Raw genomic sequence first — 12,251 nt, forward strand, 5'->3', positions numbered from 1 at the left:
GCTTTATCCCAGGGCAAGCAGGATGATAGTCCTCACATATGGGTGATTAGCAAACTACAGGCTGAGTCATTCTTATATTGTACCAACAGCATACAACCTGTGCAACGAGCACAACAACTGGTGTATTGCTGGAAAGAATGAGGCAGCCTGAAATCACAGCAGGATGGATGTAGAAGGAGTTGGAGTTATACTGGAAATAAATTCTTTAAGACAGATTGTCCAAAGGCTGAATCTTGTCGTCCTTCTTTGTCCAGACAATAATGAGCTGCAAATGTGTGAAGGGAACTCCATGTTGCAGCTTTAGATATGTCGAGAATGGGCACTGAACGATAGTGTGCTACTGATGTGGACATAGCCCTTACTGAATGTGCTTTTACTCGCCCCTGGAGAGGAATATTTGCTTTTTCATAACAGAATTCAATACAGTCTGCTAGCCAGTTGGAGAGAGTCTGTTTTCCTATTGCAACTCCTGGTTTATTTTTGTTGAAAGAAACAAAGAGTTGGGTGAATTTCCTATGGACCGCCATGCGGTTCAGGTAAAAAGCTAGTGCACGTTATAGTCCAAGGTGTGTAAGACACTCTCTCCCTGGTGAGAGTGAGGTCTTGGAAAGAAAGTAGGCAAGACTATTGACTGATTTATATGAAAGTCTGTTACCACTTTTGGTAAGAATTTGGGGTGAATGCAAAGGACTACTCTGTCATGCAGAAACCTTGTGTAGGGTGAGTATGTGACGAGAGCTTGCAACTCACTGACCCTTCTAGCCGATGTAATGGCTACTAAGAAAAGCACTTTCCATGTAAGGAATTTTTCTTCACAAGAGTGTAGAGGCTCGAACGCATAAGTCTTGTTAGTACTAAATTCAGGTCTGAGGTGAAGTAAGCCTCTCATGAACCTACTTACTAGGGGTTGTGCTGTTATTGGCGCATCCCCTATTCCCTTGTGGTATGCTGTTATGGCACTTAGGTGTACCCTTACAGAGGATATCTGGAGACCAGAATCCGACAGGTGGTATAGGTAATCTAGTAAAGAAGAAATGGGGCAGGAGAAAGGTTCTATACCCTTTTATGTGCACCATTTTGTAAATCTAGTCCACTTAAAGTGGTAGGATTTGTGTGTGGAAGGCTTTCGTGAAGCTACTAGAACTTGAGAGACCTGTGTTGAAAGATTAAGTGATTGCAGAATTAAGCTTTCAACATCCAAGCTGTTAGGGCAAGAGTTGTCAGGTTGGGATGATGCAACTTGCCCTGATTCTGAGTGATGAGAGTGGGCTCTGTGCCCAGGCGGATTGGTTGTGAGATCGAGAGGTCGAGGAGTATAGGAAACCATACTTGTCGTGGCCAGTATGGGGCTATGAGGATCATTGTCCCTCTGTCCTGTTGTAGCTTCACGAGAGTTTTCGCTATGAGCGGAATTGGAGGATACGCATATAGAAGACCTATGTTCCAGGGGTGAGCAAATGCGTCCCTGGGGACTGTTTGCCGACATCTGTGGAGGGAGCAGAACCTTTCCACTTTGTGGTTTAGTGTGGACGCAAAGAGGTTTATGGTTGGGCAACCCCAGCATTGAAAGATTTTGCTCGCTACACGTGGGTCCAGCGACCATTAGTGGGGATTGAAATGTCGACCGAGATCGTTCGCTAGGATGTTTTTGATGCCCACCAGATAAGTTGCTCGGAGATGTATGGAATGCTCTAGAGCCCAAGCCCAAATCTGTACTGCTCCTTGCATAGCAGATAAGAGCCTGTGCCTCCTTGTTTGTTTATATACCACATTGCTACTGTGTTGTCTGTTTGTATCAGAACAGTCTTGTTTGAGAGGCAGTCTTTGAAGGCATAAAGGGCATATCTCATCGCTCGAAGTTCCAAGAAGTTTATCTGACACTGCTTTTCGAGCATGGTCCAAGTCCCTTGTGTTTGAAGGTTGTTGACGTGAGCTCCCCATCCAAGGTTGGAGGTATCTGTGGTCAGAATGACTTGCGGATTTGCCTGTTGGAATGGGAGACCAGCTTTCAATGCTGTTTGATTTGTCCACCAGTGGAGCGACAGACGTAACTGGTCGGTGATTTGAATTGTGTACGACAGTGGTTGGAAAGCTTGTAGCCATTGAGATTTCAAAGTCCATTGAGTTCTTCTCATGGCTAATTTTGCCATAGGAGTCACATGTACTGTCGAGGCCATGTGTCCTAGGAGAATTAGGATTTGATGGGCGGATGCGAACTGGTGATGAATTATAACGCTCGCCAAGCATGCCAGATTGTCAGCACGGTCGCTTGGAAGAGAAGCTTTCGCCACTGGGGTGTTGAGGTCTGCTCCGATGAATGTGAGGAGTTGAGACAGCTCGATGTGGGATTTTGGATAATTGATGAGAAATCCCAGAAGGTGTAATAGTGTTATTGTGGTTTTCAAGGCAGAGAGAGCTCCTTGTCAGGATGGACTTCTGATTAACCAATCATCTAGGTATGGAAAAACATGAATACTGTTTTTTCTTAGATGTGTGGCCACCACTGCTAGACATTTTGTGAATACTCGAGGGGCAGAGGCTAGGCCGAATGGAAGGACTCGATACTGGTAATGATTCTTTCCCACTACGAATCGTAGGTTCTTGCGATGTTGTATGGAAATTGGTATGTGAGCATAAGCGACTTGAAGATCCAGAGAACAGAGCCAATCTCCCTTTTGAAGCAATGGAAGGATGGTTCCCAGGGATACCATTCGAAATTTTTCTTTGTAAAGAAATTTGTTGAGATTGCGGAGGTTTAAGATAGGACGAAGGCCGTCCGTTTTCTTTGGAATGAGGAAATAGCGGGAGTAGAACACTGTCCCTTGTTGAGACTGGTTCGATGGCCCTGGCGGTCAGCAAAGTAGAGAGTTCTACTTGGAGTTGAGGTGTGATGACTATGTTTGTCCAAAGTGGAATGGGAGGAGAATGCCAGGGTATCGTATTGAATTTTAGGCGATATCCCCGATTTAGTATGGCTAATACCCATTGGTCTTTTGTGATGAGACTCCATTTGTGTTGGAAATAATGAAGTCGACCTCCGACTGGTAGGGAGGGCATAGGGTTGAGAAAGAGGCTGCTGTTCTCTTGGCATGGTTCAAAAACCCGCCACTGGTCCAGTTTGGGGTGGTGGCTGGGTCTTTTGTTGCTTCGGCTGACGTGGACGTCCTCTTTGTGATGGACGGTATTGACATACCGAGGAGGCAGGAGGGTAATACCTTCTAGGTCTGTAGAAGGGTCGTCTCGAGTCTCTGCATGTTGGTCGTCTTAGGGAAGTTGTCTGATCCGCTGGGAATTTTGATAGCTGTCGGAGAGTCTCATGATGGTCTTTCAACTGAGACACCGTAGATTGGATCTTTTCCCCGAGATCTGCAAGCCTTTCTTGGACTTCCTGCCTGAGCCAGGCCCATCTTCTCACATTTATTGCAGAGGCAGATAGACGAGTTGATGTTTCAAACACATCATAAGCTGCTCTCACCTCATGTTTGCCAGATTCTAATCCTTTGTCAACTAATGTATTTATTTATTTATTTATTTATTTATTTAACGTTTCTTTTATACCGATGACCGTTTGCACATCGCGTCGGTTTACAGCAAACACAAACCATTGGGCGGAGCCCTTACATAAAACAGAATATAGTGAGCTAGGTAACATATAACAAATGTTTGGGAGGAGCCCTTACATAAAACACACAACCACGGTTAGAAGCCATGGGTATATGATAAGTACTTGAACTATAACAATAACTATATACACAGTTGGTGCGCAGTACAAAATCGATAGGCAAGAGGCGTTCATACCAGGATATCAGTGTAACATTCGTAGAGTAACATTCCAAAGGTTAGTTGATGTTGTTGTGGGAGGTTATCCACAACACCCTGTACTTGTTTCCATAAGTTCCTTTGGTATTGTGTCATATACAGCTGGTATGCTGCAATACATGCTACCAGCATGGACCCTTGAAAAACCTTCTTCCCTAAGGTGTCCAAGAAGCGTTGTTCCTTCCCTGGTGGGACAGAAGAATGAGGTTTTTGTTTCCGAGCCTTCTTTTGAGCGGATTCTACAACTACCGAATGGTGAGGTAGTTGGGGTTTCTGGTACCCTGGAGCATGCTGCACTAAATAAGTAGCATCTGTCCTCCAATTCACTGCTGGGACTGAGCAGGGAAGTTCCCACATTCATTGTTGCAATTCCAAGAGGACTTGATGGATTGGGATAGCCATAATTTCCTTCGGCGCATCCACAAACTGCAGTACTTCTAGAGCCTTATGTCTAGTATCCTCCTCTGTGATCAATTCAAAGGGAATTGTATCTGCCATTTCTTTGATAACATTTGTAAATGACAAATTTTCTGGAGGGGATTTCTTTCTCTCCTCTGGTGGAGAGGGCTCTGATTCCAGTTCCTCTGACTCCATGTCAGTGTCAATATCCTTCCAAGGTGTATATTAAGGATGATAACGGGAGTCGGTGCCCTCTGGTGGGACATGATGCTTTGACTTAAACACAGCTTTTGTTGGGATGTGTTTTGGCATCATTGGAAGTGAGGGCATTGATGGGGAATCGATGGGCCTCGAAGGCATCGGTGGACCTGGATGGATTGGCATCGATGTGTCTTTGAAAGGCATCGAGGGTGTCTTTGGAACTCGATGTCGATGAAGCCCCGATGGTCCTGGGGCAGAGTCGGAGTCTCCGCCGTCCTCCTCCGATGATCTGGGAACCGGGATAGCTAGAGTCACCGGTGTGTGTATCGGCATTGATGGTGTCGATGGTTGCATCGATGGAATCGGTGCCGTCGGTGTCGGAGGAAAGGTTTGTAGTAAGGCATCGAGTCTATTCAGCAAAGGCTGAAAAATTGACTGTTCTAATGCCGATGCCGGTGTCGGTGCCGGTACCGATGGCACTGTCGGAGGCTGTAGGTTCCTCAGAGCCTTGACGATGGCCTGTTGGACTAAAGTAGTCACTTCTTAGAAACATAGAAACATAGAAATGACGGCAGAAGAAGACCGAATGGCCCATCCAGTCTGCCCAGCAAGCTTCACACATTTTTTCTCTCATACTTATCTGTTTCTCTTAGCTCTTTGTTCTATTCCCCTTCCACCCCCACCTTCTTCCCTTGAAATCGGGGCAGTGTCCACTGCCACTGGGGAAAGTACTGCTGGCGCTATTGGCACTTCCACGATGATTCGTGGTGCACATCCTCTGACACTGAGCCCGGTGGAGAGCACCTCAGTTCTTCGTGTACAGCCGGTGGAGTTGGCTCTGGTACATGGATCTTCGTAGGCATCGGCTCGATGGATTTCAATCCTGACGTCGATGGTTTACCATCCGCCAGTTCGATGGCGATGCCACTTCTTTTCCCAATGACTCTTCGATGCTGAAGACGATGCTATCAATGATATCGATGGTGCCGGTGCCGGACGGTCATCGGCTCGTGTTTCACCTCGATGTTTAGTTACTGAGGGAGGTGTTACTCTTGGGGACGATGTCGACGATGATGATGGAATCTTTTTGAACAATTCTTCCATCTTATCCAAACGGGCCCGCCTGCCCTTTGGTGTCATTTGGGCACAGGTTGAGCAAGCCCGGACGTCGTGGCCTGATCCCAGATACAGAACATATACATAATGTGGGTCAGCAATGGACATAGTCCGGTTGCAATCCGGACATTTTTTAAACCCCGAGGCCATGATGAAGTTATGGCCTAATAACAGTCGATGACCGGCGGGAATCGACAGTGAGGTGACCGGAATTGATCAAAAACTATCTGAAAAAATGTACTCACCAAGACTATGTCGAAGGGAAACCCAATTATGAGAAAAATGTGACTGAAAATGTGAATGAAAAAAGTTTTCTTCCCTTGAGAAATGTGAGGGAATTCTTTGTCCAGAGCTCCTGAACTGCTTTGCTATAGCAAGGTGGAAAAAAAGAGACTGAAGGGAGACCCCTGTGGCTGAGAATATCATGGCATGCTGGGCATGCTCAGTAGGCCCACAGTGCCAGCCAAAAGTTTCTAGAAACTCTTGACAGACGTTTTCGTACCAGGGCTCCATCTGATGTCACCCATATGTGAGGACTATCATCTTGCTTGTCCTGGGATAAAGCATGTACGTAGTTTTGGACACTACATCTGGGAAGTAGGTAGGTTGTAGAGAAAAGTACATACAGCACTGATTCAGAAAGCCCCTACATAACAGGGGGATCACCTGTAAAATGAGTGGATGAAGGCAAGGGCATGGAGAGCCATGCAGGCAACACATAAGGAGAGTAAGTGGCCTTGTCAGGCGTCAAAGTAGAATTCAGTCGAGAGTGTAGCTGATTGACGGCATTAGCTAAAGTCTCTAATGTCCTTTGTTGCTCGGCAAGACTTTGGGCAAGGCCAGGGATGGCCTGGATGACTGAGACCTGAGCCAGGTCCATGGAGTTAGCAATCTGTTATGTTTTTGTAAGGATTTGCGCCCTGGGCCAAGATGAGAGATGTCTCCGCCCACAGGGAGGAACACTTTGAACCTCACCATCGGTTGGCGTGGTCTCAGCAGTGTAGGACACAGCTGAATGTTAGAGACTTTATTATGAAGGAAGGAAAATCAGAACCCGCAAGGCGGGAGATGCAAATAGAACGGTTCTAAGCAGTGGGGTATACCCAAGGTGATACCACTGATGTGAAGATCCGATAGTGGCCCGCAAAGCAGGGTATGCCAGGAAGTCCCTTCAGACGAGTAGAGATTACCTCAGAAGTGCAGATCCAGTAGTGGCCCACAGGGCAGGGTATGCCAGGAAGTCCCTTCAGAAGAGTAGAGATTACCTCAGAAGTGCAGATCCGGTAGTGACCCGCAGAGCGGGATACACCGAGGATGTCTGTACTGTAGATAATGATGATGAGAAGACTGAGGTGCAAAACCCGGATGTGGATCTTGTAGCTGGTATGGCAATACCTTGCAGCATAGGGTATACTGGAACAACTTCTACTGAAGAGGAACGGTAGTGGCTCGAGACATGGGGTACACCACGGAGAAGCTTTAGTAAAGCTAGTATCGTTGATGTCTGTAGTGAAGTACTCACAAGTTCCAGGAGAGTGTCCCTAGAAGAGTGTCAGGTAGATATCCAAGGCAGGAAGGCTCTCTGAGGAGCGGACAGCCAGGAACGCGGAAGGGCCTGCGAGGAGCGGGTACCCAGAGCATCCACTCGCCAAGAAAGAAATATGGAACTGGAAGTCCAAGAATGGAGCGGATTCAGCAACGAGGGAACTCCTTGCTAACTTGTAGTAGCAGAGGGCCGGTCAGCTTAAGTACAGCAGCAAGTTGACGTCATCAGGAGGGGACGCCCCCGAGGTTCCTGCCATGACGTGTACAAAGGAGGCCCTTGGGCACACGCGCCTTAGGTAATTCCGGAGACAAGATGGCAGTCGGTAGCGCCCACGTCGTCCTGGGGATGCCAGGGAGGTCGGCGTTGGTTGGCGTAGGCCACCATACTTCCTAGGATTGATGGAGCAGGGAAAAAGGAGGTGAGCATGAGAGGCGCAGCTGTCTGTGACCGACAGGTGTAACAGGCAGTTACAAACTTAAGAAGCTTGCTGGGCAGACTGGATGACCAATTGGTCCTTTTTTACTGTTTATTACTATGTTTAAAAGGAAAATAAATTGATGTAACTTGTGTGATATTTTCTAGCTAATCTAAGTGTGATGTTATAAAATGACCTCCTATATGTCCATGGAAGAGTGTGCTTCACGATATTTGCCGATGCTAAGCAAGTCTCTTTTCCTATTTCTTCATGAGTAGTCACAGCATTAAATGAGTTAGAGATATATATGAGAGCTATTCTGAAATTGTTACATCACAATAGCTAGCTTTGAATATCAAAAAATCTGAAATCATCCTCATATCAAGGCAACCAAAGAATGTAGATCTACCAGTTTTCCACTTTGAGAATCATGAAATGAAATCCAGACAGTGGAATATGACCTAGGTGTTGCAATAGACACTCGATTGTCAATGAAACCTCATTTATAGAACCTAGTTAAGTCCAGCTACTACAAATAAAGAATGCTGAGATTAAAAAATGTTCTTAAGAGCAGGATGATTTTAGGTTGGCACTCCAAACTATGATTTTCATGGGGTTAGATTATTGTAACTACCTGTATCTTAGAGTCTGCAGCAAGAATTGTTACAGGCACTCGCAAATATGATGACATAACTCCAGTTCTACTCCAACTATATTGGCTGCCAATATAGTACAGGATGCTATACAAAGTACTAAACTTACTTCACTGCACAATCTTTAATAGTGATGTATCATGGTTAGGTACCAGATTACACTTGTACATGCCTTAAAACCTTCAATCAGCAAACAAAAGTTTGCTGTGTGTTCCAACTATTCAACAGGCATACTTGAGAGAGGTTAGGGAAAGAGCACTATCAGAGACTGGCCCCCATCATGCAGAACACCATACCAGAAACCTTGAAGGTTAACAATAAATAAAAAATTGTTTAAAAAAGGGCTCAAAACTTGGTTATTTCAGCAGGCATTTAGTGAGCTGATTTCAGGCACTTAATTGTGAATCGCAGTTTGAAAGTCTTGTTTAATACTGTTTTATTTAGTACATTTCTGTTTTAAATATGAAGAGTTATTTTATGATGCATCATTTTTACATTATATTATGTTGATATTTTATGTTGTCTTATACTTATGATTTATTTTATATTATATTGTTTTACTGCATTTTATGTGTATGAAATTTGCCATTATTTTATGTTATTTTGTGAAACACTGATTGATAAAAGTGGTCTAGAAGAAATTTTAAAATTAAATAAATATAATGGCTAGGTATTGCCTACAAACAAGGGTATTGTGCAGTGCTGAATTATTTTGAAATCACAACTATAAAGCATTAAAAATTTGATCTCAAACATTTCAAGATACTTTATATAGAATTGCAGCTCTAAGATTGTTATTACAGTACCTGGTTCCTTTCACAACTCCTTGCTGCCCATAGCCACTTGAAGTAACTTTCTGGTGGAGTATCTGTCTATTTGTTAAGTGATTTTGAGGCTTCTGCCGGGGTAGTATTGATTCAATGTGATTATGATTCAGGTACAATATCTACAGAAATATGGACATATAAAACATATACAGGTGAATTTTCAAAGGAGTTAAGCACGTAAATGTAATATACACCATAGCAACTTTCAAAAGCCACTTATGTGAGTAAATCCTATGGATAATTCAATGGCATATATTGTAGCAATTTTTTAAAGCTCACTTACACAGGTAAAGTGCATTTATATGTGTAAAACCCAATTTTAGCATGTAAATGCTTTTGAAAATCAGGTCCATACATTATAAGTATACATGTATAAACTTATTCTTCCATTTCCAGACTGGGGATTAGAGCTATAGTGGAGAAAGTATGAATGGGCTAAACACTAAAGCAAGAAATTAAATCTCAGCTATCAAAAATGGATGCCAGGTGAAAACTGAGAATTATGACTGGTAAGCACTTCTGGAAAATATAACAGCAGGTACACTGTTATCAAAATAAAAGCCTCTCTTTTGCAAAATGTGGATGTATGCACAAATTTGACTCACTGGGATAAAACCAAACATTCCATAACCCTACCCAAATATACTGTATTTTTTGCAGCATGATATATGGGGCCATATATTTGGTCATTTATGGATACATGAATTTTATAGAATAGAGGCCACAGTTATAAACATTTTAGAATTGCACTTATAGGTGGCAATATTCAGCCACTGGCCAGCTTGCAAAGTTAACTGGATAAATTTATCCTGCTGTCTTTGTTGGGATATTTGGCAATGCAGCACTGCCACTGAATGTACCTAATCATCTTAAAGATAGCCAAATAATTTTATCCAGCTAACTTTAGGACTACTCTGTGGCATGACCAGAGTTACCAAGATAAATTATCTGGCTAATTCTGAATATCAGAGTTTGCTGTCAAACTTATCCCAACTAACTTAACTCTGCTCCAAAATGCTCAAATGTTAATCAGCTAAGCTTTTAGTCAGATAATAAGTTATCTGGCTATAATTTAGCTATAGATAAGCACCCAAAATATTCAAATGTCAGCAGTTGGCCAGATAACTTACAGGTTATTCAGCTAAATGCCTTTGAATATGGACCCCCATAATTCACATCTTTTTATCCCATTCATTATACAAAATGTTTCAGCTTTTTACAAAATTAGAAAGACAATCAAACTAGGCATCTTAGAAAGGAAAGAAAATAAATTTTCAAAAGTATACCTTGAAGGTCAGCCCTGCGACTCAATATCAATGCTATGCATGGCCATGCAGAAGATCTAAGTTCAATACGACTGGGGCTGCAGACACGAGAGAGGCTATATTGAAAGACCTCAGTCATGGTGCAACAGTAACACCTAGAACAGGGGTGGCCAGCTCCGGTCCTCGATAGTCACAAATGAATATGCATGACATAGATTGTATGCAAACAGTTCTCATGCATATTCACTGACAGTATCCTGAAAACCTGGCCTGTTTGTGGCTCTCAAGAACTGGAGTTGGCCACCCCTGACCTAGAAGCTAGATTGAGGTCTCATGATTGCAGGGTTCCAGAAGTAACCCTGGGGTATCGACACTTACTGAGGACTGTTTCTGCAATTATTGGGCTGAGTTGGGATATCTAAATAGGGAAAACATTTTCTGGATAATTGTGAATGAAAGCTCATTGCAATGGATTCCAGTTCCATTTCTGTTAGAACTGGAAAACCAAAGGTTCAGGAGAATATTGCCTGCCCCCCCTCCCCCTCTTAAAAAAAGGAAGCATACCTTCACATTAGGTAGGAAGATTAAACCACTGAAAGAGGTAAGACTGTTGTTTTCCAAGTTCACCATTTGCACGTTTCTGAACTGGTCTACTGGTAAAAGATCCACAGTTCTGAATTAAGTAAAAAATAAGTCATTTCAATTACGGGGGCAATATTATGTATGCAAATTCAATAAACAATGAAGCTAAAAAAATTAAAGGTCCAAAAATATTAAAGTTCACCAAAGATATTTCAGTGACAGACCCAGAGGGTTATTGCACTTCTGTGATCCTTTCCTACAGATCTTTATAGAAGCCAGATGATCACAGCCTAGGGTTGCCAACTGGCTTCAGATTTTCAGGGCAAGCTGATCCAGTTCTGGTTTTACTCTATTTCCTGCATGGACTTGTAGTCTTGCTTTTCTTAAGGAAACTAATAGGGATACCAGAATTATTTGTCTGTATAGGCACTGGGGTAAAACCCAGGACTGAATCAGCCTGTCCTGAAAATCTGGAGCTAGTTGGCAACTCCATCATAGCCATCAAGGCCCTGTGTTCATCAATTGCCACTGCAGAGGCTTTTGATGTTGTTTCAAAGGTATGTAAGCTGAGCAGACCACATGCTTTTCACACTCCTCACCTTTATTCAACAGTCAATAAAATTCACTTTGGTTCTCATGATGGAGGTGGTTGGTGAATTTATGTGCCTTTTCCAAGATGAAATGCCAATATTGAACCATTTAGATCTGGAAGGATACTATGCAGACCTGTAGCAAAGCATTCTTATAAAGTTTCTTCCTGAAATGGTCCAAGGTATTTCCTTTCATACCCTGTGGTTACCAAGGCATTTATTTTAGTCTTCTTAACTCTTTTCAGGACAGATTCAACCACTAAAGACTAATATGGCAACTGGGACAGTTGCAGTTTGCTTGGTTCTGTGGCAATTATTGTTTTGTATGTAATACAAGACATGTGGTTCCAGATCCAATTATATACGCTGAAGACAACTCATGCTAACTTCTGTACCAAGATGGAATATTATCAAAATACTGGAGCTAGTGGAAAAAACAAGATCAATATATTTGCTGAAACTGATGTGATCTGTGTGCAAACATTGCAAGGTTGTTGTCCCATAACAATGGGAGCCATCTCTTTGTAAAGTCAAAACCATGGGCAGCTCAAGGCAATCTGTTGCCTGAGGCGAAGGATGAAATGTCCCGTTCACCACACAATGGCCTGGTGCAGGTGAAATCACCGAGGGCAGGGCAGGGGGAAGGCAGTGGAGGGTGAAGTGACTTACCCAAGGTCACAAGGAATGGCAATAGGATTTGATTCCTGGCTTCCCTTGATTGCAGCCCACTGCTCTAACCACTCAGTTTTTAGGCCTGTTATTTTTTGTTCTCAATCTTCGGTGTCTGCACTAGGGGGTGCCAGATAAATGTTTAATGGAGCAGGGTGGCCTCTGGCTG

The 12,251-nt window shown here is 43.4% G+C and overlaps 1 protein-coding gene across 1 annotated transcript in view; it reads right to left on the reverse strand.

Moving 5' to 3' along the window:
* The window catches only part of LRRC9 (leucine rich repeat containing 9), a 1,004,248-nt gene that overhangs the window by 193,581 nt on the left and 798,416 nt on the right, over nt 1-12,251 (reverse strand). Inside the window, 2 exon segments of the mRNA XM_029598189.1 lie at nt 8,956-9,095; nt 10,806-10,914. Of these exon segments, the coding sequence (XP_029454049.1) occupies nt 8,956-9,095; nt 10,806-10,914 (249 nt within the window).

The sequence above is a fragment of the Rhinatrema bivittatum genome, chromosome 4 (genome assembly GCF_901001135.1).
Source record: "Rhinatrema bivittatum chromosome 4, aRhiBiv1.1, whole genome shotgun sequence".
Classification (NCBI taxonomy): Eukaryota; Metazoa; Chordata; class Amphibia; order Gymnophiona; family Rhinatrematidae; genus Rhinatrema; species Rhinatrema bivittatum.